Consider the following 27,905-nt stretch of genomic DNA (forward strand, 5'->3'; position numbering starts at 1 on the left):
AAAAACATATAATACCTCAATAATTAAAGTCTTTATAACTTTTTTTGACAATATCTGGATTATGGGATTAATTCATGCCATTGTTGTGTTAATTATGGGAATTTTAAATTTATATTTGCCTTTATACATTTATGTATTTTATGATCATAGACAGGGCTTGATGTTAACTTCAGGTTATGCTTTTTCAATGTTACTATCCAGTATGTTCACTGGACAATTGAAAAATGCATACAAAAGATAAGTTTTGAAATGAAATTTGTATTTCAATGACAGAAATTGAATTTTTAAATTGACAGACATTTAAAGTTTTTATTTCCAATGCATTTTTGCCTTCATAAAAAGTGGAAGCTTTTAATGTAGCCTGTATGATCTGTCATATTGAAGTGTCATTTAGACGTTTTTTACGGACAATTTAATAAATTCAAATGTAGCATTAATATGAATAAGTGAGATGAACATAAATCAGTTTTTAATATAAAAATATTAAATGTTTGGAAATTGCTATGATGCTTTTCCATGAGTGAGTCTTTCATTTAACTGATTCATTCAGACAGTTTATTCAGAATGAAGCAAGCGTACACATGAATGACTCGTTCGATTTGTTCAAATACACCATTGAATCAGTAGGTAAGCAAACACCGCTGGATCAGCAAATGCGGAGCTATGGTCGTGGTTAGCATGGGACTATTTTCAAGGTAAAAGGATCAACATTGATCATATTGTGTGTAAAATCAAAGTCACTTAATATTAATTACTTTGGATTAATTAATTACGTTTGGAGTCGGACTCTTATGCTGTATTCATTGTTCTGAAAACGGCGACACGGTGGATCAGTGGTTAGAACTGTCACCTCACAGCAAGGAAGTCGCTGGTTCGAGTCCCGGCTGGGTCAGCTGGCATTTCTATGTGGAGTTTGCATGTTCTTTGGGTGCTCCGGCTTCCCCCACAACCCAAAGACATGCGGTATAGGCGAAGTGAATAAACTGGCCGTAGTGTATGTGTGTGAATGAGTGTGTATTGATGTTTCCCTGTTATGGGTTGCAGCTCGAAGGGCATCCGCTGTGTAAAACATATGCTGGATAAGTTGGCGGTTTATTCCGCTGTGGTGACCCCGGGTGAATAAAGGGACTAAGACGAAGGAAAATTAATGAATGAATGTTCTGAAAACAGCACTCTAGTCTTGTCATGTTGCTTAAGGCTATATATATTATATCGTATATGTTATGGATGTAATACCTGTATTTTGAAATGCATTGGATGTGTTCTGTGAGTTTATTTGTGCAATTGCAATGTTTTGTTAAGATTTTTTACACCCGAATTCAATTTTTGTCAATTTCTTGTTTACAGTTTGGTGCTTCAATCTCTTTCTATTACAACAATTTACCATTACAAGCAACAACAAAAAAAGTATTTCCTACATTACCCATAGTTTAAACAAGTATTTATAGTACATTCAATTTCCCATATGAAATTGAACAAATAGATAAATAACAGTGTTTTTGACCACAATTTTACTACAAAAACATTGTTAAACTATGGTTAAGCAAAATCATAATGGATGTGGTAACCATGTTTTGTTCTGTTTTTTGAGTGAAACAATGATTAATTTTAGTAAAGTTGGCAAGTTAAAGTCACACACACTTCAATGTTGACTCCTACTGCGGACAATTCAACCTGCCCAAGTGGCTACTGGAGTGTTTTACGTGTCAATAAGCTTTTAAACCATAGCTTTTTAATTACAGGTGGGTCTGTAGTAATCTGCTCTTAGTGTGTGTGTGTGTTTACTTAAAGCATATTACTGACATGAGTGAGGAGCTCATCGAGAGAGGCTTAAAACCCTGACCTGAAGGTTTGGGGTGTTTTTAAGACACCACAACAAGCAATGAACAAACTTTCAGCCAAGATCTCTCCTTCCTCTGGACCGGTACCTGTCGCACTTCACCTGCCCACACCAAGTAAAGATTTAAATATTGCTTATTTGTAAATTGTATTGAAGCAGAAAAGTTTCTTTAAATGTCTTGCATTTCTTCGTCTTAGCAAGCGAGAAGGATCCCCTGGAACAGACTTTAGTTCAGGACGAATCTGATGCCGAAAAACCATCTAAACGCTGCTGCGCTCGATGTCCATTTCGAGCTGTACGACGGGTGATGTGTGGGCTCATTTTGGGGTCTTGTCTGGCCGTTTCCTGGGCCTGGGGAACTCATAGCGCTAAAGAGACTCTGATAAGACATCCAACACCGTTCTTCATCATCTGGTTCTGTAGCATCTGGAACGTCCTCTTTTTCCCAGTCTACTATCTGTGCCATCTTCTCACAGAGAAACAGAAGAGGTTGCCAAAAACCGAGTTCAGGTTAGAAAATGTTAAACTGTTTATAACATAAAGGTTCTTCATTGGCTCCATTAAGAACCTTTAATATTCATGGAATTTCGCCATTATACTTCATTACTTTAAAGTTTCTTTACAGAGGAAAAAAGTTCCTCAGATTTTTAAATGTGTACACTAAGGTCGTGTGTCCTTTGTTGTAATTTGCACGTCATCTGATAGCAACCGAAAATAGTCCCCAGCTAGAAAACCAGGTTACAGGGCTGTGTAATATTATTTTCTGTTGGTCTTAGTAGACAGTTTAATTACAGAAGAGTCAAGTGTTAAACAGGAAAATTATCAAAACTCTTTTTCTAATAGTTTGAGAAATATGCTAATGGTCTAATCCGATTCAATGCTTTATGCTAAGCTAAGCTAAAAGTGCTCCTGCCAGATCGGAAATCAGCTGAATGGAATTAAAAATGGTCAAACGTGTTTCCTCAGATCATTAAATGTGTACACTAAGGCCTTGTGTTCTTTGCTGTAATTTGGACGTCATCTGACAGGATCTGAAAAAAAGTCCCACCCCAGCTAGAAAACTAGGTAACAGTGCTGTGTAATACTATTTTTGTTGGTCGTCTTAGTACACAATGTAACTACAGAAGAATCAAGCTTTAAACATAAAAGTTATCAAAACTCTTTTTTTAAAATTGTTTTTATTTTTACATTTTTTAAGAAATATGCTAATGGTCTAATCCAATTCAATGATTTATGCTAAGCTAAAAGTGCTCCTGCCAGATCTGAAAAGTGGCTAAATGAAATCAAAAATGGTAAAAGGACGTGTGTCCATTGTTTTTATCTGGACATGTCGTCTGGTGAAAACATGAAAACTCAAAAACCAGCAATATTTATGCTTAGACTTCCCCATTGTTTGTTGTACTAGAAGAATGTGAGTGTTGGTCCCACCGCTCCTCCACATTGGACAACTGGGTAAAACAGAGCCTCACATAAACAGATCTTCAGACAAATTCAAACTTACTGCGTTCATTGGCCAAGGATCAACAAAAGAGGCCGTCTGACCAATGTAAAGCAACCAATCACAGTTCTGATAAAGGGCAATCCTAATTAATGCTCATTTTAAACACAGCTTTCCTCATTGATTAGGTGATTTAATGTCATAATGTCTTCATCTACTTTTTTATGTGCATGTTAAGATGTGAAGTGATGATACTGTTCTTTTGAACATGGAAAGAAAATAGTGCTTCATTCACTGATGTTCCGTGCATAACTTTGACTAACTTTGAATAAACCATGGCAATTGGCTTTGTTTTCAGCCACATTGTTAAAGGACACAATGCAAATGTCTCTCAGAAATCCTGTACAATTCAACTGATTACATGATGACTTCAAAATATCTGTTCTATTTTGTGTGCCACATTAAAAAAAAAAAAAAAAAACTTTTAATTATTGTTAACTGAAAGTTTTTTGAATAAACAAAATGGTTCTTATACTGGTTTGCACCAAAAACATTTTATTACAATCTTTATTTTTACAGTCTTTAGGACTTGTACTTTACAGTGCGTGTTTGCAAGTCCAAAACCACCAGCTGAACATTATTGCATATAATTCTTATTTTAACTTAATGTTCTGAAAGCTGTTTAGTGCAAGCAGCTTTCAGCCTCTAATCCTCACAGCTTCTAGTACAGCTTAACAAATGGCCACTTTTCATTAATGAATCTATTCATGGCCAACAGCCCATTATCAGAGCAAAGTCATCGCTGAAGCTGGCCAGAAATTGTGGGTATAATAGCAAAACCTTGGTAATATCAGCTGAGGAAGACTGCAGCTTTATTATTAATTGCACTGCCTTGCTGCTGACGAAGCTGTATTTGGTATAAAGCACATAAGGTTTAGGCCTTTCTATTTATAAAGTACTAAACCTGCATACATTCACCTTTACCAGTGAATGGTCTGTGGATATCAGTCTATTGCAGAATATTCACGAGCAAATAGGCACACTCTTTTTATTGACCTGAATATTGCTCACAATATGTTAATATGTTGCAATATATACAATTTTTTCAATTCATTTATTCATTTATTTTCGGCTTTGTCCCTTTATTAATCTGGGGTCACCACAGCGGAATGTACCGCCAACTTAGCCAGCATATGTTTTACACAGCGGATGCCCTTCCAGCTGCAACCCATCACTGGGAAACACATGTCTTTGGGCTTGTGGGGAAAACCGGAGTCCCCTGGAGGAAACCCACGCCAACAGAGGGAGAACTCAGCCTAGGCTCGAACTTGCAACATGAAGAAACGAATGTGCTACCCACTGCGCTACCCTGCAATTTTTTACAATGAGGAGTAATTTTATAACTCTCCTACCATTTCCGATTCTGGTGGGAGCGCTTTTAGCTTAGCTTAGCATAAATCATTGAATCGGATTAGACCAGTAGCATCTCGCTCAAATAATTTTAAAAAATTGTTTTGATAATTTTCCTAATTAAAGCTGTTTTCTTGGTTGATATGGCTAGAAAAAAACTCTACTCACATTGGCGTAATAATTAAGTGACTTTGCTGCCGTACGCATGCAGCATCTGAAAATAGTCCCCAGCTATAAAAACTAGGTTACAATGCACTGTAATATTATTTTTAATAATATTAATTACTGTTGGTCTTTCTGCACAATGTAACTACAGAAGAGTCAAGATTTAAACAGGAAAATGATCAAACCTCTTTTTAAAATTTGCTAATGGTCTAATGCGGTTCAATGATTTATGCTAAGCTAAGCTAAGCTAAAAGTGATAATGCCAGACCCGGAGATCAGCTGAATGGAATCAAACATGGTAAAACTCAACTGTTTAACTCTAGGTAACTTAAATTTACAAAAAAGGAGAGTGTTCCTTTAAAGAAAGTTCTTAAATCAGAATTTTCTAAATAAAAAAATAAAAAACATTCATTTTATTCGGCTCTCAAAACCTCATATTTTCAGAAATAACATTGCAGTGACGACTTGCTCCATACCTATAATCGTTGCTGAATCTATTAAGTGACAAGAAGTGTTTTGTAAGCATTGTTTGAAACGTTTAATGGCATTGCGTGTCATGATATTTACCACTTTATCCTCCTTTGGCAGAAAGTGCAGTGTGTTCCTGGGTGAGGAGTTGACTGTGCGGTTTGTTCTGAAAGGAGCAGCTCCATTCTCGCTGCTATGGGGTTTATCTGGATATCTGTACTTGCTGGCGCTCTGCCGCATCTCCAAAGTGGACGTAAGTGCCGTCCTCTGCTGCTGCCAGGCTTTTACTTTCCTCCTTTCATGGATCGGACTCAAAGACCGCTTTATGGGTGTGAGGGTGAGGAGGAGAATAGTGTTTTGTGTTTAATGTATTATTATTGCCGTGTTGTTAAGTCTGCTGATGCTAGGGGGCTTTCCCCCACCAACTGTGGTGTGCGTTATGAAAAACCTGACATAAGTTTGGCCAAGTTGCATACATTAACGATCACATTGTGTCATGTCTACTTGTTTGGCGTTCAGCATTCAGCCAAGGGGTAATCAGTCTTGCTTTAGATCTAAATTAGAACAATCAACCTCTTTGTAACTGACTTTAAAAATATATAAGCTGTGTTTTATTGTGGGTTCTTAAGTAACCTTGCATCCTTGTGTTCTTGTTTAATGCCATCCTCAACAGCCAGAGCTAATACTCAAGACTGCAAGAGCAGAGGATGTATGGAATGCAGATTTTAAAGCAGTACTTGCTTAAAGTCCCAGAAGTCAATGTGGTTAATAACAGTTGAGGGAAGTGCAGCAGTTTATACTCACTATTACTTACAGTTCACAGTTATAGCTTAACTTTTTTATCTTCTTAGATGGTGAAATTAAACATTGCCATGAAAATTTTAATAAAAGCATAAACACATGGATAAGTGGTTAAGTGCTGAAATACATATTTAAATCAGTTTTATTTGTAATGTGCAAAGTATCTTTATAGGGGGTTTTGTGCATATTTATACAACAGTTCTGTCTGGTTCTCGAATCTGATTTAATATCAGCACCCGAACAGCCTCTTTACCCTTTGTGTATTACTCCGCCCACATACAGCCAGCAAAAAGCAGACACTACAGATCTAAAGTTTAAAAGATGCTTGCTCAGCTGTTTAACTGTCAGCTTATGATTTGAATCCAACGCGGAATGAAGTAGTTCCTCATACAAAAGGGTTTTTGAGACTCTCCATGTTTGATTTTGTTTTTATATACACAATTATATTTTATATACACAATTATGGGGGGACCTTCCACCAGTGCTGATATACAGCCATATCGCACTGCTACGAGTGTGATATTGCTCACATATATATATATATATATATATATATATATATATATATATATATATATATATATATATATATATATATATATATATATGAGAGCAATATCACTCGAGTACCAGTGCGATTTGGCTGTATATCGGCACTGGTGGGAGGAGTGCCTTAGTGCCCCCACCAGTGCCGATATACAGCCATATCGCACTGCTATGAGTGTGATATTGCGTTTATACAACAGTTTGACGGCATAATTGTGTATATAAAAACAAAATCAAACATGGAAAGTCTCAAAAACCCTTTTGTATGAGGAACTAGTTTCTTTGGATTTAAATCATAAGCTGACAGTAAAACAGCTGAGCAAGTATTTTTTAAACTTTAGATCTGTAGTGTCTGCTTTTTGCTGGCTGTATGTGGGCGGAGTAATACACAAAGAGTAAAGAGGCTGTACAGGTGCTGATATTACTGAAATATATATCACGCCTATTAGCCAATCAGATTCGAGAACCAAACAGAACTGTTGTATATATATATATATATATATATATATATATATATATATATATATATATATATATATATATATATGTATGCAGTGCCTATAGAAATGTATAATACTCTGCTTTCAAAAGTTGCCTCTTCTCACTTGAAGGGTCATCTAATCTAGATTACTTTTATTAAAACGTCAATAACAATTGTGCAATAATCTGTTGAACTTCTTGTTTGCCATTTTGATTAGCATTTCATTTTCCCCCTGTTTTGTTTGACTCCGTAATTAACGCTTGCAGTTTTATTTGTGGTCTTTATTTAGATAGTGGCTGTCATCCTGTCCATCACTGGGATTGTTATGTTGGCCTACGGGGACGGATTTCATAGTGACTCAATCACAGGAGTGGCACTGGGAGTTGGTTCGGCCTCAACTTTAGCTTTATTCAAGGTCAGCTAATTCATCCCAGTGACAGTGAATTTCTTTACCAATAATGTCTGTTGAGTAACATTCAGTGATTTTTTTTTCTTTGGAGCCTTGCACATAAGATACATGAAATATATGGGCAGGATATAATAATTTGTTCCCTTAACTGACTATATTGTAAAGGTGATTGATCAAACTCGATTTGCGATTGTATGTTTGCTGAATTTAGACTTTTATATAATTTATGCATCTGTCATCATATGTGTAGCCTTCTCTCTCTCTTTCTCTAACAAACACACACAGACACACAAACACACACATAAGTGTGCAATGCTCTGCATGATTTAGCATCAAATAGCCATTAGGCAACATGGCAAGCATTTATTTTCAAACAATTGGTTCTTTTTCAAAGATGATACAGCAGGCTTTAACTCTAGATTCTCTCTGTTTCTCTCAGTGTTATATTTTTTACAGCAAAAGAATATAAAGAAATGCTGCAAAATTTGAGAAAACCCACCTCATTTTAATCTTTAAAATCTATAATTTGTTGGCAAAATACAGGAGGTACTTATTTACTAATTCATTAACTGATTAATCAAGTGAACAAAAATGCGTTAAGTACTTATTAATCAAAATCACATGATATACAGTTGTGCCAGTAGGTGGCAACAAGTGACATTTTATATTACGAAGGAGCTACTTAATTATTAGGTAAGCGTAATCATTGTGAGGGAAACTTACTAACCCCCTACAAATATCCAATTTGTATTTAAAGGCAGTCGTTTTAAAGCTTTGTATGTATAAATGTTTTATATGAACGTAACTTTCTACAGGTTTTTTAGTAAATGTGGATGGCTTCATGTTTCAGGTGCTTTTCAGAAAGTGCGTAGGGGAAGTGCAACCAGGTCCTGCCAGCGTGTTGTTGTCCTGCGTGGGTCTGTGCAGCTTTGTCCTGCACTCGTGGGTGTGTGTGTTGCTTTATTTCACACACGTGGAATACTGGCCTCCCTCTCAGCATATCCCCTGGGACAAACTATGCGTCATGGCTTCTCTACTGCTGGGTATTTATTTTATGCTTTACACTATGCTTTAAATTACATTGAAATAAATGTATTTAAATTGTATTCATTACAGCCGGATCAATACTGGTAATTATCAGATTATATTTTCTATATACTAAACAATGATATTTAGCCCTTATTGATTAAAAACTTGAGAAATTAAAAAAAATGATGCAACATATGCATACAGTTGAAGACAGAATTATTAGCCCTCCTGAATTATTAAACTTTTTTTAACACATTTCTCAACATAATAGTTTTAAAAACTCATTTCTAATAACTGATTTATTTTATCTTTGCCATGATGACAGTAAATAATATTTTACTAGATATTTTTCAAGATACTAGTATTCAGCTTAAAGTGACATAAAGTGAAGTTTGTTTCTCACCGCTGCCACTGACTTGCTTGGTTGGGACTCGTAGAGCTGTGCATCGATGGATTTGCTCTTCAGTCTTTGGAATTTCAGCATTGAAAATTAAACCACACTGAACTGAACTAAACTGAACTTTAACTCTGAAAACTGGACTGACAGTTTTAATTTACTTGAACTTCTATGTTAAGCTGCTTTGACACAATCTACATTGTAAAAGCGCTATAGAAATAAACATGAATTGAATTAAATTGAACAGTAATTTTTTAGAGTAATTAGGCAAGTCATTGTCTAACAGTGGTTTGTTTTGTAGAGAATCGAAAAAGTATTCCTTAAGAGGGGTAATAATATCAACAGGGTGTCTGCGGGGTCTTAAAAAGCAAAAGTGTAGGCCTTAAAAAGTATTTAATTCACTGAAATTTTGTGTTGTAGGTCTTAAAACATTTTTAACAGGTCTTAATTTTCCTCTGTCCAAGTAAAGCTACCCAATAAGTCCAACATCCATCTAATCACCAATAATATAATATAAGTTTTATTATTGCATAGAGATACAATCGACAACAGAAATTTTTACAGCAAATTGTCCAAATGTAATTCTCTAATCAGGGAAAGAAACCTAAAAACAATTATTACATTCCACGTGATAATAACAGACCTATATGTCCCTTTACATGATTTTCCAGTTACACAAAAACTATGTACAAAAGTAAGGGGAAGCAGACATAATATTCATAAACAGGCAAGGAATAGGCAAGGTTTTATATAGCAGAAAATTATTGGGTTGAATAGAAGTTATACTCAATCCATTCAGACAAATAGCCACAAATATATATTTTTGATCATTCATGTAATTGTGTCCGTAATAAATATACTATTAACAATGGTTAAACTTGTCTTTTAAAAATAAATAACAATAAAAAAATAAAAAGTATGTACAACTAGAGTTTTCTTGTTTTGACAAATTCAAATAAGCAACAACAACCAGACCATTACAAAAAAACTTTAGTGTTTAGCCCTGTATAAGTCTAAAATTTCATTCAAAACGGTCTTAAAAGGGTCTTAAAAAGTCTTAAATTTGACTTGTTGAAACCTGCAGAAAGCCTGTATTAACCTTAAATGTTTTTTAAGAAATTAAAAACTGTTTTTATTCTAGCGGAAATAACAAAAGTCTTTCTCCAGTAGAAAAAAAATGTTCAAGGAAATATTGTAAAAACTGTAAAAGTCCTTGCTCTGTTAAATATAATTTGGGAAATGTTTGAAGAAGAAAAAATTCACTGGAGGGTGAATAATTTTGACTTTAACTATACATTTATGTGCAGTTTTTGATTGGCACTGAGTGTTAAACAATAGTGCTTTATTAATGTTATTTGTCATCTTCTTGTCATCATTTGTAGTGATCAGATTTTTAGTTGTTCTCTTTAACAAACTTTGTCTTTATGTTTTTATTTAAGTTTTCAATCTGCTGGTAAATCTGGGAGAAATGTTTACGTACCCCAGTTTAATTTCCCTGGGAATTCTCTTGACAATTCCAGCAAGTGCAGGTATTTTTCATGGAAATAAATTGACAAGTAAACATTTTAATTATCTTGCTAAACACAAAGAGAACATCATTAATTGTCTGATGATTGAATATAGCACTTTCTTCTCTTTCTCATAAGCTGTGGATGGCTTAGTGACGTTAACTCTGCAGATCAGCCATGTGCGAGCAGCGGCCGCCGCCATCATCTCAGCTGGATATCTGATGCTGCAGCTTCCAGAAAACTGGGATGAGAGCACTTTCCGCTGGCTCAGCGCACTGTGGCGTGGAAACTGGCGAGAGGACAGTATTGTTGGAGAGGAATCTATGGTGGACACTGCTGGGATTTTACGAACAAAAGCCAAACCAGCCGTAGTGACTCTCTAGCTGAGCCTTAAAAATGCAGGATTTTTTGGCTTCATTAAATCCTTGAAGAAAACAAAGACTTTTCAATGTTCTTTGGATTTTAACCTGTCCTTCTAAGATATGAATGGTTTATTTAGGAACTGTTCCTAGTATGTTTTTAATGATTTTACCATATTTGAATACTTTGTTGAAACCTACATGAGTGCTGGTGACTTATAAAATATTTAAAAAAAAATTTTTTTTATAAAATCTGTAGGAATGAAGTTTTAATATTATCCAATTTCTGAGTACTGGGTTGTGGCTGGAAGGGCATCTGCTGCGTAAAACACACTGGAATAGTTGACAGTTCATTCCGCTGTGGCGACCCCTGATAAATAAAGGGATTAAGCTGAAGGAAAGTGAATGAAGGAACATTATCGGTTTTGAAGTCTCCAACCTTAATCCCTCTAGTGCTGTTCAAATTTGCATGGACGTTTGTGCTAATACCACAACTGTAAGAACTAATAAAAATGTAATTATTGTCTCCTCTAATTTCTTGGCTTCAAAGCATAGTTCACCTAAAAATGAGAAGTCTGTCATCATTTACTCTCCCTTCACTTGTTTCAAACCTGTTTAATATGAGAAATTGCAATGATTTGTGTAGTAAGACACTATGGAATTTGCTTGCTGTGGAAGTCAATGGCTACGGGTTTTTAGTTTTCTTCAAAATTACTTATTTTGTTGTCAAGAAATTTAGAAAGGTTTATAACCACTTGAGGATGAGTAAATACTAAATTGTGAGAACAATTTGATTTTTGCAACGAATTAAGAAAAGTTAGCATTCGTCATATGTTTTCAGTCATTTTGTATTTTTCCATTAATAAACCCTCTTCTGTGGGCTCATGAGGTAGTGAAGTGTCCATCATGTGCGAACTTCTTAGTATTCTCATCTGTCAACTGGTTTGGGTGTAATACTAGAACACATACCGTTTTTCACATACGGTAATATAGCTGACAAAGCTAATGCTATTTGTCCACAACTGTTGTGTGTTAACCATGATTTGCACAGTTTGAGCCCTGATAAAAATCCCAAACTTTACTTTTTGTCACCATAAGACTGTGTGGACTACACATTTCCAAACCATGCTGGCAACACCAACACCAGAGGCTGTATCTTTGCAAGACTGACAACGCCACACTACACTAGTTTGGTAACAGCATCATATTGGTCAAAGTAAACTATAAAATCAAAGTGATTTTCTTTATTCACATTAACTATGTATTAATTAGGCTAATATTAACCTGATGCAGTGATGGTAATGTTTAAAAATATATTATAGAGTTGTGCAGAAGGAGTGATTTTATTGTATAGGAGCCTTTTGAATTTTTTTCAAAATCCACTTTCATTATAAAATGTTATTTTCTGCATTGTTAAGACCCCAGATGTCTAGGGCTAGAAAGAGGCGTAACTGCATATTATCAGTTAAACAAATCAAGCAGGTAGTTAGAATATTTAGTTGACTGGAAACCAAGAGATAGTGAAGAACATTCTTTATTTTCCAGCATAAACTATGTCTTTTTTTATGTGTCTAAATCCAGATTTTTTTTTTCCGAACGAAACAAATAATCCTGAGATTTTCAGAATGAAGGGGGAAAAAACTGAGCAATAGGACCTGCATTCAGCTCGCTAGATGGCGCCAGTCAGTTTTCATATCACCTTCCACATTTCACCGCTGAAGTTTCGAGCAGGAAACGTTATCTGTGTTGTGAGGCGGCTGATGAAGAAAGCATGGCCCTTAACGCAGGTAAAATGTCAAAAAACTCATATTTAGACAAATCTCTTGTTAAACTCCCCAATTTAGTACCGAAATAACCCTTAATCACTAACCTCCCGTCGTGCTATAGTAACGTTAGTACACGTGCAGCTGCGCTAAAATAACATCATGTTACGTTAGCAGGTTAGCCCCTCACTGTCTGCATTTCTGTACTGGCATGTGGCTTTTATTTCATTTAAAATATCGAGCTTTCTCTGTGTCTTTGCCTATTATTGACTCGTAAAGTTCCACGTACAGGAATCGCACGGGTGCTGAAAATACTTTAAATGCTGGAATTTTACTCTTGTGTTTCAAGGTTTAAAATGTACTTAGATTATGGATAAAGTACTTTAAAATGCGATTGTTCCTTTCATAATAATTTATCTTACTAAGCTGGTAATAATAGTATGAATAAATTATAATAAAGATATGTAAATGGATGACAGCATAACTAAATGTTGGGGTTGGATCAAACCTGCTATCACAAATTTTCCTTATATTAAAGCTAAAAAAATAAAATTAAAAACGAAATTTTTCACATAGTATATTAATTATACTATAATTTACTGTACTATACTCTAGAATAGCTTCTGATATGTGATGAAGTGTTTTTTTTTTTTGCATATAGCACAAATTTAATTAACAACTACAGAACAGCACAAATAATAATCAAATCAATAAGATTATAATATAAATAAATACAACTTTAAACATAGAATAGACACACAAACACATTCAAAAAAGAACTACCTGGTCGTCTATTAATTAAAATGTTTTCAATAAACTGAACTTCCTAATTTTGATTTTACCAACTTTAAAGCTTTACAGTATAACCAAAATTCCTTTTGGAAAACCCAAAACAGTGGTTTTGTTTTCAGGCACTTGCATTTATGAACATAAAATTTCTCCAAAATTAGAATATTGTTCAATACAACTTGAATATTAATATCTTCCCCTAATAAACCAAAGATAATATCATTTTTAGAAAATTGGGAGGACACCTTGAGAGAAACTTTTAACCACTCAAATGAATTTGTCTAGAAGGTTCTGCTGTATAAACAGTCAAAAATAAATATACAGTCTCTGCAGATGGTTAAATATCATTGAATATTTTAAAGTGTACTTCTTTAGCTTTGAGGAGGTATGGGGAAGGAAAGGAACATATTCCCTAATTCGATAATAGAGCTTATTATCTGAATACACTCTGAATAAAATCTTCTCCATTCATCAGCAAATAAGGTACGTCATTTTTATTGGGGGCCACAGTACTAACCATTATTACAAATGCCTTCAGAATAGATTTCAATACCCTATTGAATTGCTTATGATCACATTCAAAGTTATATTTTTCACAAAAATTTCCAGTAACTCAGAACCTCACCCTCTTTGTTTAATAGATGGACACTCAACCAAATACCTCTCTCCCACCAATCTTTATAGAAAGGATTTTTTTCTAAATATAATTATTGTGATGAGGTGTGCAGACGTATGTAAATATGTAATTTTCCACACTTTATAAAGTACTGAAAAAGTTTTAAAACACCTGGAAAGTGCTTAAGTGGGTGTGTGAATTAAATGAGCATTCGTCCAGAAACAAGAGCATTCTGTGTGTGTTTTCCTGAATCCAGATGATGAAGACTTTGAATGGGAGCCTCCCTCTGAAGCAGAGATGAAGGTGATTCAGGCTCGCCGGGAGCGGCAGGATAAGATCAGCAAGCTGATGGGAGACTATCTGCTGAAGGGGTACAAGATGCTGGGCGAGTGCTGTGAGCTGTGCGGGGTGAGAGAAAACACCATACACTCATAGGAGACTCCAATCAAATCTGTGTTTTATTTAGTGCAATACAAGCTAGAGCCTTAATTTAATTATTAAATATGCAGTGAGGTACTGTGTTGTTAAGTTGTAGCCATGTTTGAATATTAAAACTTGCGATAATGACAAAAGATGACGTGCAATATTTTCAGTTCAGAATGTCTGAAAGTTTAATAATGTTTTTAATTCGTTTAGTTTATTTATTTACAAAGCGTAATAAAAAAAAAATTTAAGTTGTTGACCATTGTGCTGTACAAACCTAAAAGCAAATGATCAAAAATAGACAGCAACAAGTAAAACAACATAGAATACATCCAACATACCACACAGCATCATAGATACATAACAAGCGACCAGATAGGTACAATAGGATTAATTTTCTCCCAATTTAAAAGCTATTTCAAGGAGGTATAGTTTAAGTTTCCATCTGAACAAAGATTCAATAAAAACTTTTCTAATGGACGAAGGTAGCCTGTTCCACACTTTAGGACTTACTACAGAGAAAGCTCAATCTTCTTTTTTTATTCAATTTGGATCTGGGAACTACTAGCATTTTCTGGTTCGATGACCTTAAACATCTGGCAGATATTTGAACTAATAAGATTAGAGAGATAAGTCAGAGCCTGGCCTTTTAATACCTTAAAAACAGACATTAAAATTTTAAACTCAATTCTAGGTCACAATTTAGGAAACACGGGATAGGAGTAATGTGTTCAAACCTGCGTGTGCCAGTAAGAAGCCTTTTAAAAAGCCTTTCACTTTGGCTGATAATCTCAGCTGAAAAAAAACAAGATTTAACTACTGCATCTACCTGTGTGTCAAATAAGAGGGCAGAATCTAGGATAAAACTTTGATTTCTTAAAGATGGTTTAATGCAGTCTGCAAAATTGATTCATTTGATTCAGCTTTCCCGAGCCAGCAGTTGGGATGCATTTTAACTTGATCAAAATTGAGAGCTTTGAGACTTTTATAAAGTTTACAGTTGCAAATAAACACTGTACTCTGTTTATTCATCATGAAGCTATAAAATACAATGTGTTTCATGGATGTCCGAAAATAACTAAACAAAAAAATGAAAATAACTGAACGAAAATAACCTGTTTTTAATAATCCCGTCACATTTCCACTTTGTTTCTTTTTAAAGGCACTGAATAAATGCATGTTCGCCTCTTTTGAATGATGAATCAACATTTTACAAACCTGCCTCAATATTGCTGGGCGATATGGTAAAAATACAATCTCAATTAATTATTTTCCACATTAAACAATAATGATATACATGTATATATATATTTCGATTTCAGTTGTTATTGCTTCTGGATTTAAGAGTATCCCAACAATGACTAAAGCCCCAAAAATAAGAGGGTACATTAAATAGCATAACCTGGACGTAAATTTGGTGCATCCCTAATATCAACACAATGGCTTATCAGCACTGCTTAAAAACACGCTCAACTGTTAACGGGAAATGTGTGTTTTCAGTATCAATTGGTACCTGATTGGCTCGTAGATTATATAGAGTAAAAAAGTAAAAGTAAAAAAAGTCATTGTTATTGACATAAATGTTATCGCCATACGATATAATATCGTTTATGCCTTAACATTATAATGTTTACCTTGTTTTAAGACTGAAGTCTTAATGGCCCACATCTAGTATTTTTGCATTTATCTGCAGTGCCTTTCTGTAATTCAGCTGTTTTGCTTTTGTATTTTTACAAGGTCTCGTCTGACAACAATTTTTTTTTGAGTATCCAACATCTATAAATCAATCAATTTTAGAAAAAAAGACATTTAAATGAAAAATTACAATGATTTTCATGTTTAATCATTAAAAAATACAGTTACTTTTAGTTAAAACTATGCAGTAAGGCAATATCTAATGGTACACAAACAACAAAAATAGTATTAAATATTGAATATTTACGGAATATTGAGTAGAGACGGGGCTCTCTTTTTGCACAACATTTTTTCATAGGAAACTAACAGTAAGGGGGGCGTGGCTAAAAATATTGTGACTGAAGCTGTCAAACTGACATCAACAGAGCCGGACCGCCACTCCAAAAGCAGATGCAGACTACCAAAACAAAAATCATTAGCATGGATTCATTGTTCACCTAAAGAATAACAAAATAATCATTGTACATTTTTTCTCACAGACTTTAATTGTTATTACTTATTACAGTGTTTAAAGCAAAACAAAACTTCCATCTATTTGCAGACGATTCTGCTGCAAGATAAGCAGAAGAAAAATTACTGTGTTGCTTGTCAAGAGCTGGACTCCGATGTTGACAAGGACAACCCAGGTACATTCAAATCCTCTTCCTTAAACATAAATTCTTGCTCATCACCATTAAATTATCCAACTTCTCTTTCAGCTTTAAATGCTCAAGCAGCCTTGTCACAGGTACGAGAGCGCCAGCTTGCCACTCAGCCTGTTCCCGAATCTAACGGAGCCTCCTCCAGTGAACCCCCTCTCTCCATCACTGGCCAGCCCAGGCCGGAGCACTGTGAGGGGGCTGCGTCTGGACTCAGAGGCCCCCCTCCAACTGTACAGCCAACCCCTCTTTCCATCCCCACCCCTGCCTCCAACTTCTTGCCGCCATCCAACCCGCCTGTCCAGACGACACCTCCTGTAGGGTCTTCGGGCAGCTCACTCCATCACCACCCAGCCCTGTCCAGTGCAGAAGAGGCTGTGCTTCACAAGCTCAGATGGGCCACGCAGGAGCTCCAGCACGCCGCATCAGTGGAGGCCAGCATTCAGCTCTGCAATCTGATCCGAGGCTGTGCCGAGTCCCTGAGGAGCCTGAAAGAACTGCAGCTCTCATAAGACTGAACTACAGACAGGGCTGTAACAACACACACACACACACACATGTAAGGAAATATGAAAAGCACTAATATATATATATAGTAACATACTCAAGCAGATTGTTTTGGGTTGTGTTTATGTTGGATTTAAAGCAGCTGAGTACGTGACTGTGTTGTGTGTTGAAATACATCGCTTGAGCTGCAAAGGATGCTTTCTTTGTCCTTGTTTTTTGTGTGTGTGTTTGCATCATGCTAAAAGTGCAAAGAGCTTTCTTTGTGATTTTTGCAAACTTATAATTGTTTAAAAACTTTGAGAAATGTTGAAAAACATTTTATGAAAGCGCCAACTTGACCTTTTTGTTAATTAAGGCTGGGCCGATAAACGATTTTATATCCAATCGCGATAAATTAGTCAATAACAACATTACGCTCTGGACTTTTTTACTCTATAGTGAGCCAATCATACAGCAGAAATGTGCAACAATGGGAATCTAAAAGTGTGTTTATATTAGAGATGTACTTAATTTTCAGCCACCGAAAATTTATCGGCTGAAAGTATGTAATGCCATTTAATGGACCCTCTAATTTTTGTGGCTTCAGTTATTGTTGGGGACCACTTAAATCTGGAAGCATTAACAACTTACAGTTGAAGTCAGAATTATTAGCCCCCTGGATTATTAGATCCCCTGTTTATTTTTTTCCCTTATTTTGTTTAACGGAGTGATCTTTTTCAACACATATCTAAACATAATAGTTTTAATAACTCATCTGTAATAACTGATTTATTTTATCTTTGCTATGATGACAGTAAAATATATTGGAATATATATATTAAGACACTTCTATACAGCTTCAAGGCTTTACTAGGTTAATTAGGCAAGTTATTGTTTAACGATGTTTTATTCTGTAGACAAGCCAAAAATATATATAGCTTCAAGGGGCTAATTTGACCTTAATTTTTTTTTTATTAAAAACTCCTTTCATTCTCAACGAAATAATACAAATAAGACTTTTCCAGAAGAAAAAATATTATCAGACACACTGTGAAAATCTCTTTGCTTTGTTAAACATCATTGTGGAACATAAAAAAAATAATAATAATAATTCAAAGGGGGTTAATAATTCTGACTTCCACTGTATATGGAAATATATATTGTTATCATTCCATATGGATAATAATTATCAAGATTACATTTTTGCCATATATCGCCCAGCCCTAGTGGCATTGTTAAAAAGTGCAGTTATTCAAAATAAGTGTTATTTTAAAATTTCTACGTTTTTGTTTAAATCGAAAACTGTAAGGGGTTGCTTATGCTTTATCACTTTCAGGGTTTCTCAAATGATGCTTCTTTCTAAAAGCAATGCGAATTTAAAATATTTTGCTTTTCACCTTTTTTAAGTTCTGTTTTCCTGTGCAGTTTTCAGTTCTATATTTTTTTTTCTATCAACTATTGCGCTTTTCTGTCTATAGTACAGAGCTTACGTTTTTTTTCACTGTCTTTTTGCATTGTGTCTATTTCCAACATCTTGCGTTTTTGTTTTCCACTGCTATGCTTTTTGTAATTTTTCTATTGTCGCACTAATATGAAAAGTTTTTCTTAAATTAGGTGATTTTAGAATTTGTCTTGCTTTTTAGCACTGCCCTGAATCTTGCATTTTTGCGTTCCACTTCACTGCTTTTCCATTGATTTGTTTTTTCATTGACCATTGCACTTGCATTTTTAGCATGAGCATCACATACTTAGAAAGCTGTGTCACCTTAAAAGTAAATAAAAAAAGTGTTTCTAAGTGTTATTTATTCCACTGGCCTACATCTTTTTTTTTTTTTTTCATGAAACGCTGCATCAAGTTCATTTAAAGTTGTTTTATATATTGCACTGGCCTTCATCTTGCTTTCACATTCTACTGCACTGCTTTTCTATCAAACGTAGTGCTCAGGTTCATTTCTAGGCTTTTGCATTTTTTTTTTTTCATTCTGTTATCTTGAGTTTTTAACTCCCTTCCTGTTTTGGTTCTTTTTGTGCATTAGATGAATGATTTGCTGTTATTGTAGCAGCTTTTACAGCATCTTGCATATGACACAACATTCCGGAAATGCAGAACTCAAAACAAGTTTAACTCGGTTACTAATGTTCTAAATATAATGTCCCCAAAGTTATTTTGTTTTATACATTTCCCTGCATCTAGCAATTTTTGCTTTCTAGTACACAGCTTTTGCACTCATTCTGGTATATGTTTGCAAATGAAAGTTTAATATGGCACTGAAGTTTAAGTTCAGATTCTGACATCTCTAGTGCCTTTTTTCTCCATTTTTAATTGTTTATTTTACTCTTGTGTCTTAAATTTTCGACATAAACAGCTTGTCTGTGACCGGCCCGAAGAGGTTATTTTTTGTGTTGTGATATAAAAAGATACATTGAGATATTTTGTTATTGAAAATGTGAGATGCAGTCAGTAGAATGTGTTGCTGCTTTTGCATTTTATTGCATAGTTATAAAATTGCCTCATTGCTCTCCCTCATGTGGTTTTAAACTTTTATGATTTACATTCTTTTGTTGATCACAAGTAGGTCATAAACATGTAAAGGGAGATTAAATCACAGTTTTCATTTTGGGTGAACTACCCCTTTTAGTGTTTCTTGGAAAAATGTTCTGTATTTTTGCCTTCTGACACTTTTAACGCTTTACCTCTAAAACTTGATTCTGATTGGCTTTAATTGTTTTTGTTATCGAACATTTGAAATTGTTATACGTCAATTTTTATGTTAAAAATCAGATTTCAGATGACGACACTGCAGCGTGCACTTATGAGAAACAGTTTTATCGTGAGTTAGTGTGACAGTTAACACACTTGACTTAAATGCAGTGTAAACACGTCTACACCAAGTAAAGGCAAGGGTCAGATTAAAACATTAAAAATGATTGAAACCGAAGAAAACGCTTCAAAAGGAAGAGCAGAACAGCATCAGACGCTTGACAGAAAAGTGTGAAACAGCGCCTCGCCGTGGCCAAAGCGCGCACCGGGCGGAGAGATGCAGTGGGCGAGGTTTAGCTGTAACGTTACAAGACAAAAGAAAACGATAAACGAAAACAAAGCGGGGCGCCTTGATCTCCTGTCCAGCGTTTCCTGACCGGTTTGGATCATATCCACTGGCAGAGCTTCGTTTTTATCTCCAGCATTACTAACGCGCTGATTTACGAAGACATGCAAATAAGGACCAGCGGAAAATCACCTCCTGAAAGAGCAGAGATTATTGAAGAGGAATGATCTAATAGTGTAAACGAGGTATTGTTTATAGTTTCTTCAAAAGCAGAGGATACACTGAAGAACAGCGCTGACACGCACTCTTCTGTTCATTTTTCCGGATATTTGATTTGATCGGTGACACTTTGTCGCATTTATAAAAGGTCATTCGTGTGCTCAAAACACCTTAAATATAAGAAAGGCTGTACATTTAATATCAGTTGGATATCTTGGAAATACATGAACAAAACAACAGCACCGGGCCTGATATAGTGAGAGCGTGTTTGTATTTTGAGGAGGGAAATGAACGGGTTTCAGTGCAGTCCAGCGGAGTGTCCGGCTGGCAGCGTCTGCCCCGTTGAAGGTTTGCCCCCGTTACCGAAAGGACTGAGCGGTATCCTAAACTCCAGCGGCGGGTCCTGGCGGGACATTGAGAAGGTCTACAGCAAGAGGACCCGCATCCAGGCGGACATCAGCAAGTCCAGGGTCAGCGACTGCCTCGAACGCAGCAAACCGGCCAGTCTGGACGCAGCGCTGGCTGTTCTGCGCAAAGACATGGTGAGTGAGAGACAGAGAAATAGAGAGAGAGAGAGAGAGAGAGAGAGAGAGAGAGAGAGAGAGAGAGAGAGAGAGTGAGAGAGAGTGAGAGACCCGCCTGACTGCGCCACTTTAACGTCACTCACCCCGACTGCGCTGATTATGTTGGGTCAATGAGGAATCAGCGGCAGATCTGATGAACACAACCCGATTTCAATTGAGTTTAAAATGTATGCTAAGATCTTAGATTTAATGTTTGTATTTATGCTGCTTTCATACGTTAACGACACACAAAAAAAATCTATGAAAATATTCATAGTTTTAGGGTTCTTCAGTGTACAAATATTTTTGCTGATTGTTCAAACTAATTATTTAAAATGAGCTGAATCAACGCAATTGTTGGGTTTTTATTGGTGGGGGCTAACGTAATTGTTTTATGTTTAATCTACTTCAATTTTTAAAAACATTCAAGTAACTTAACTTTTTGTGTTGGGACAACATAAAGGAATTGTTGAAGCTAATGGACAGATAGTGATTGCTCTTAAGAGATCATTTATTAGGTGCATGTCTATGGTGCTGATTTGGATTAGTCAATTAACTTAAGTTGCATGTTTTTGAATGGTGGGAGGAAACCGGGGAACCCGAGGGAAACCCACGTGAGCACGGGGAGAACGTGTAAACCCACACAGAAACGTTGGCTGGCTTGGTAAGGACTATAACCAGGGACCTTCTTGCTGTGAAGTAACAGTGCTAACCACTGGGCCACCGTGCCACCCATCCAGAAAAGGAGGAGGAGTAGAGGTGGAAGGGAAGATTCTTCAACACAAAGTTGGTTGTTATATGGAACTTAGGGTATTTATAGTGGCTTAGGAATCGTCTGATTGGTAAATCATAAATTGGATAATGCGGGACTAGCGGCAAGCATTCATAAGCACGTGATCTTCTCAATATTAGTTTATAAATAAACTTCACTTGTTGATTGAAGGGCATTTTAACTTTTAAATTAACGTAAATATTAGGAAATGCATGTTTTGTATATGCATGTTGTATTAAAAAAAATCTAAATAAAATAATGTTTCGTACAGAATGCATTTTTTGTGCTGAAATTTGTAAAAATCTTTTTTATACTGTTTAAAGGGAGTTTCTTCCCCCACACATTAATTATACCAGCTCATCAAAACAACTATATATAAATATTGTAGTTTATTTCTAGTTCCAATATTTGTGAATCCACACAGCTCATGTCTCCTTGTGTCTGTTGCAGGTTGGCCTCCGGCAGTTAGACATGTCCTTGCTGTGCCAGCTGTGGTCTTTATACGAGTCCATCCAGGAATACAAAGGAGCCTTCCAGGACATCTCGTCCTCCCTCTGCGAAAGCTCCTTCAACACCGAAAATGGTTATTCTGAAGAAGAAGAGGAGGAAGATGAAGACGACCATGAAGCAGAGAGAGGAGACACACCGCTATCCTTTCCTCAACCCGCACAAAACTCCAGAGACCAGTGGATCAAAGACTCCTTCCACATCCCCATTTAAATCAAGCATGAGTCCTGGATCTGACGTCCCACGATCCTCTGTGACAAACATGACCCCATTGTTTGAAGGACAGAATGAAACAAGGCCTTTATTTTTGTAGGATACCATTACAATGGATATTGTAGGTTTGGAAAACCGTGTGAAGTAAAACAACCGGATGAGGACTGACAGGAAGAGGATGTTATGGCCAGAAACAGTCTGGGATGTTTATTGCTTATGGTAAAGAGTGTATGCATCAAAAAACAAAATTAGAGACATGCCTTACGTATTATTTTAGTATCAAATCACTATATCATTGTGTTACATTACATAGATGTGTCAATTTCACACTTATCTATTTTCTTTATCACGCATATACCAGCATTTGAGATACTTTATTTTTATTATTCTATATTATTTTTTGCCACTTGTGCTTTCATTAGTAACTTAAACACTGAATGTGCATTTTATACAACATTAAAATAAAATATGTAAAATTTAGGCACATGATGGTATCATTTTCTCTTCTTATCATGTTTAAGGTATTATAACAATATTGATATGTACGGCAAAGAAGGTTACTTTAACCCTCCTATTAACCTACAATTCTGGTAACACTTTTTATCAGCATTTTAAACTTCCAACAAGTAATTTATTTTATTTATTTATTTTTACTAAAAGGCTTGTGTAAAGTAATTTATGCCATGTTTGACTTCTTAAAAAGACCTTAAAATAACCCAGTGCCCCCTCCCCCACACCCTGCCTCTTATACATCCAGATTACCCATTGTCAAATTGGCAAATCGCCATGAACTATTACTACATTACCATTAGGATAAACCTGGTTACAAAATAAGTACAGGACATTGAAAAAAAGGCTAATTTCATGTTTACAGATGCCTCATTCAGACACATCCTCCTGGTCACCAAACGGTCGCTGTCGCTCGTGTAGTCGGTGCTTCCCGAAAGTCGCTCGCTCTCCATTGAAATGAACGGTCTCTTGTCGCTTTGCTGCTGCGACTCACTCGTTTTGTGAATGAGGCTTGAGTCACTCATTAATTCATTTTATTTTCGGCTTAGAACCTTTATTAATCAGGGGTCGCCACATAGCGGAATTAACTGCCAACTTATCCAGCATATGTTTTACGCAGCGGATGCCCTTCTAGCTGCAACTCACACTGGGAAACACCCATACACTGTAGCCAATTTAGCTTACCCAATTCACATTTACCACATGTTTTTGTACTTGTGGGGGAAACCTGAGCACCTGGAGGAAACCCACGCGAACACATGGAAAACATGCAAACTCCCCACAGAAATGCCAACTGACCCAGCCGAAGTTCGAACCAGTGACCTTCTTGGTGTGAGGCAAGAGGGCAACCCACAGTGGCTGATCCTTGTTTCCTTCCAGCAATTTAAACTTCCAAAATTTTAATTATTTATTTTTTTATTTTTTTTACTAAAAGGTTTGTGTAAAGTAATTTATGCCATGTTTGACTTCTTAAAAAGCCCTAGAAATAACCCAATCCCCATAAAAAGTACTATTATAGTGTTAACAAACAATAGGCTAATGTACCAAAAACATGATTACACTTTTACTTAAACCCCACAACAAGTCAGTGCTATTGTAGCCCAGCAATGGGTTACCAGTTGACAATTTAGTTTTGGTGAGTAGATTAAAACATTATACCTGTTAAAATCATTTGGAAGTTTAATTATTTTTGAGCTATTAAACATGAACTAATTCATGTTTATGTATTAAAATGCTGGGTTGCTGTAATCCAACATTGAGTTACAACAACCCATTAAGACTGATAATAATTTACAAGTTTATCATCACCATTTATTCATTCATTATCCTTCAGCTTAGCGCTTTTATTCATCAGTGGTTGCCACAGCAGAATGAACCGCCAACTTATCCAACATGTTTTACACAGCAGATGCCCCTCCAGCTGCAACCCACTAGCTACTGGGAAAGTTTTCATCATCAGTTTAGTTTAATTAACATGGAGCCTTCTTGTAAAGTGTTAACTAACAGTAGGCCTGTAGTACTGTGGTTCAAACACAATAAAAGTATGGTTTATTTTTCTGTAGCTTAGTAATTCCAACTAAAAGTTTAGTTGTCTAATATTTTATAACCCAAAGTCTCAAAAAAAACACATTGTAAACAGCAGATATGATCGAATCAGCCTTTAGGTGGCACTCATTTCCTTCCTATGACTTTGTAAATGGTTGTTGTTTTCAGTCAAGATGGAAATAACCACTCCGTGAAGCATCGTTTTTCCTCATCGCCCCGTTCAGATTCCTCTCCTGTAATGTTTATCTTTGACTCATGCCAGACACATTCCATCTGATTAAAATAATTATTCTGTTTGTACTGAGGTACAGAGCTTTTTTGAGGCTCTTTCTCATTAGGCCGCAAGTATAAACAAACTGTTCTTGCTAACTATTCTTGTACTTATTAGGAAACACTGCTAGCTTTTGAGTTTGGGAGAGATGATGATGATGATGAGAGGAACAAGCTCAGACACAGGCCAGGGTTTACTGTAAAGACTCTTCACATAACTGATATAATTACTAACACAGGGGCGGCATGTCCTATCATTTCCGTCGAGATTAGGTTTTATGAAGACTTTAGCAATGTAATAGTGACGGTCACCATAAGTGTGCTTATAACTAAATGATGTGTATTTGAAAGAGTAGTTAAGAAATTAGCAATTTGTAGCTAAGGGTTTTGTTAGAAGCAATTCTATACCAGTTTACTATTTAATTATACACCACAGCAGAATTAATTTTAAATAGCAATATTATAGCAATAACATTTCATTTCATTAGCTGATGGCAATGGCCAAAAGTAAATACGATCTTATTCAGACCTACATTAGTGCATATTTTAAATGATCTGATAAGATTTTATGTACAGTGCTAGGCTGTTTTAACCTAGTTTTCAATTATACTGCACATTTTTCATTACAGTAAACTATAATGTCTTTGTAGTTTGCCATTTAACTAAGCCAATTAATTATTTGTTTTTATTTTATTTTTAGACCAAATAGATTTTTCCCAGCTGAGTTAACTTATTAACTTATGTTTGCAAATTTTACATGAGCTAATATTTATTTGTTTTGTATTAGTAAAAAAAAAATCCTAACGTTATTTTTAAGAATGCAGCTTTGGTTGCATTTCTGACATTTTATGTCTGTTGTGGTTGAGCAGGTGGATAAAGTACGCTGCCAATCAGGAAGGTGAAGATCTCTGTGCTCACTGCAGCTGCTCTAACGGTGTGTGCTTTAAAATACAGCAGATTTTATTGAATGTTTCCGTCTGCTGCTCCAGTCGAAGAGGTCTTCTGTTTGAGTCTTTGCAGGTAAACGACAGGAAACAAAGCTCTTGGCAGCTTCACAGCGCTGAACATTCATCATTGTGCCACAAGCCTCACGCACATGTCAAAACCTTGCTCTTGACTCATTAAAACACTCACTGTACTTTCCACGCCGCTGTTTCTTCAGGGAGAGTGTTTCTCTCTCTCTCTCTCACAATTGCTCATATTTGGTATGACGACGTGATTAAGAGTTGAAGGATGTGGCATTCTTCTAAAGCTCTCCCATGCCTCTATAAATAAAACACAGATGTACAAGACATTGTTGGAAACTCTTACCAAGGTACATCTGTTAAAACTAAAGGTCATGTTGCAATCTTTTTAGTCTTTTTGATGGGGTAAATATGCACTTTCAGCCCTTTAATAAATCTTACAGGCATAAATATTATGGCAGATATCATTGAACACTTTTTTTAAACATACTTGTTTTTTTGGTTGTTTAAATTTTAAAAAGACATTCCATCCTTATAAAAGTGATTTGTATCTGAACTGGTCTACTGTTGGTCAAGCTCCAGGTTAAATCAATCATAAATCATATTACGAATATTTCACAATTATACCAATTTAAAACATCTGTTTTCTATTTGAATAAATTTCAAAACAGGATTAATTTTAAGCACCATTACTCCAATCTTGAGAGTCACATGATTCTTCAGAAATCATTTTAAATACTGGTTTGCTCTTCAAGTATCATCACTAATTATTTTCAGAATTGAACAATGTTGCAATTGAAAGTCATTTTAACATCTGTTTTTTAAAATATGTTTTTATAACATTATGTTTGTTTTAATAAACCTAATGTCTTTTCTGATTAAAAGAATCAATTAACTTAAAAAAACACTGCATGCATATATAAATTCATGCTCGCATCACCTAGTTTTTAGAATAGTTAAGAATTTGAACAGTATGTATCATTCACAGAAAATGGATGTTTCCTGTTGGTTTGCTCCCCTTCAGGTCATTCAAGATGTAGGTGACTTTTTATTCAGGTTTTTTTTTTTTTTTTTGATGATGATGATGATGATGATGATGATGATTTATCAATTGAAAGTACTAAGCTAAAATCTTTTTAGTTATAAATAGATAGATATAGATAAAATCTATAGGTAAATAGAACTTATAGATAGACAGAACGTATAGATTGATAGATCTTATAGACAGAACCTATAGACAGAAATTAAAGATAGAACTTATAGATAGAACTTATAGCTAGATAGAACTTATAAATGGGTAGAACTTATAGCTAGAACTTATAGATAGAAGTTATAGATAGACAGAACTTACACATAAAACTAATAGATACACAGAACTGTTAGATAGATAGAACTTATAAATAGATAGAACGTATAGATAAACAGAACTTATAGATAGAACTAATCGATAGACAGAACTTATAGACAGACAAAATTTATAGATAGATAGAACATAGATAAACAGAACTTATAGATAAAACTTATAGATAGACAGAACTTATAGGTAGAACTTACAGACAGATATAACGGTGAGATAGATAGAACTTATAGATAAACAGAACTAATAAATAGAACTTACAGATAGAACTTACAGATATATAGGTTAGATAGATAGAACTTATAGATAAATAGAACTAATAAATATAACTTACAGATATAACGGTTAGATAGATAGAACTTATAGATAAACAGAACTTTTAGATAAACAAAAATTATAGAAAGAACTTATAGATAAACAGAACTTATAGATAGGCAGAACTTATATATAGAACTTATAGATAGATAGAACTGTCAGACAGATGGCACTTATAGATAGAACTTATAGATAGACAGAACTTATAGACAGAACTTATAAATAGATACAACTTATAGACAGAACATATAGATAGAACATATAGACAGAATTTATACTTACAGATAGATAGAACTTATAGATAGATTTTATACATAGTTCACCCAAAAAGACCTCATTATTTGCTCATCCCCAACTGATT

At 35.2% G+C, this 27,905-nt stretch overlaps 3 protein-coding genes and 1 long non-coding RNA gene across 12 annotated transcripts in view; 3 read left to right on the forward strand and 1 right to left on the reverse strand.

Moving 5' to 3' along the window:
- Positions 1-11,375, forward strand: part of LOC101883296 (solute carrier family 35 member F4) — a 54,084-nt gene extending 42,709 nt beyond the window's left edge. For 2 of the 8 annotated variants that reach the window (XM_088651119.1, XM_088651117.1), the window contains 7 exons: positions 1,792-1,955; positions 2,038-2,350; positions 5,442-5,658; positions 7,439-7,564; positions 8,409-8,601; positions 10,424-10,513; positions 10,631-11,375. In XM_088651119.1, the coding sequence (XP_088507245.1) occupies positions 1,883-1,955; positions 2,038-2,350; positions 5,442-5,658; positions 7,439-7,564; positions 8,409-8,601; positions 10,424-10,513; positions 10,631-10,875 (1,257 nt within the window). In that variant the 5' untranslated portion in view covers positions 1,792-1,882 and the 3' untranslated portion in view covers positions 10,876-11,375. Of the gene's footprint in view, positions 1-356; positions 696-1,768; positions 1,956-2,037; positions 2,351-5,441; positions 5,659-7,438; positions 7,565-8,408; positions 8,602-10,423; positions 10,514-10,630 lie in introns of those variants that run through there. The other 6 variants (XM_087270897.1, XM_087270896.1, XM_088651118.1 and 3 more) reach the window with 6 other exon arrangements.
- Positions 11,376-12,553: 1,178 nt separating this feature from the next.
- On the forward strand, positions 12,554-17,474 carry znrd2 (zinc ribbon domain containing 2). Its single transcript, NM_001006010.1, has 4 exons — positions 12,554-12,638; positions 14,276-14,427; positions 16,679-16,763; positions 16,836-17,474. The coding sequence occupies exons 1-4, from the start codon at positions 12,623-12,625 to the stop codon at positions 17,285-17,287; spliced, it is 705 nt and encodes a 234-aa protein (NP_001006010.1). The 5' UTR covers positions 12,554-12,622; the 3' UTR covers positions 17,288-17,474.
- Positions 17,475-20,364: 2,890 nt separating this feature from the next.
- On the forward strand, positions 20,365-26,759 carry fam89b (family with sequence similarity 89 member B). 2 transcript variants are annotated; one of them, XR_015501187.1, is made up of 3 exons: positions 20,365-21,069; positions 22,313-22,801; positions 25,777-26,759. XR_015501187.1 is itself a non-coding variant. In XM_087270934.1 (2 exons), the coding sequence occupies exons 1-2, from the start codon at positions 20,815-20,817 to the stop codon at positions 22,580-22,582; spliced, it is 525 nt and encodes a 174-aa protein (XP_087127060.1). In that variant the 5' UTR covers positions 20,365-20,814; the 3' UTR covers positions 22,583-23,062. The 2 variants fall into 2 exon arrangements, 1 of the variants encoding a protein (XP_087127060.1); XM_087270934.1 differs by lacking the exon at positions 25,777-26,759 and having other exon boundaries at positions 22,313-23,062.
- On the reverse strand, positions 22,920-27,848 carry LOC147835080 (uncharacterized). The gene is made up of 2 exons (XR_015501293.1): positions 27,775-27,848; positions 22,920-27,699 (listed from the first exon to the last, which is right to left on the reverse strand). It is a non-coding gene; the product is annotated as an uncharacterized LOC147835080 (long non-coding RNA).
- Positions 27,849-27,905: the final 57 nt, after the last annotated feature.

The sequence above is a fragment of the Danio rerio genome, chromosome 10, assembly GCF_052040795.2.
Source record: "Danio rerio strain M-AB ecotype USA chromosome 10, GRCz13ab, whole genome shotgun sequence".
NCBI lineage: Eukaryota > Metazoa > Chordata > Actinopteri > Cypriniformes > Danionidae > Danio > Danio rerio.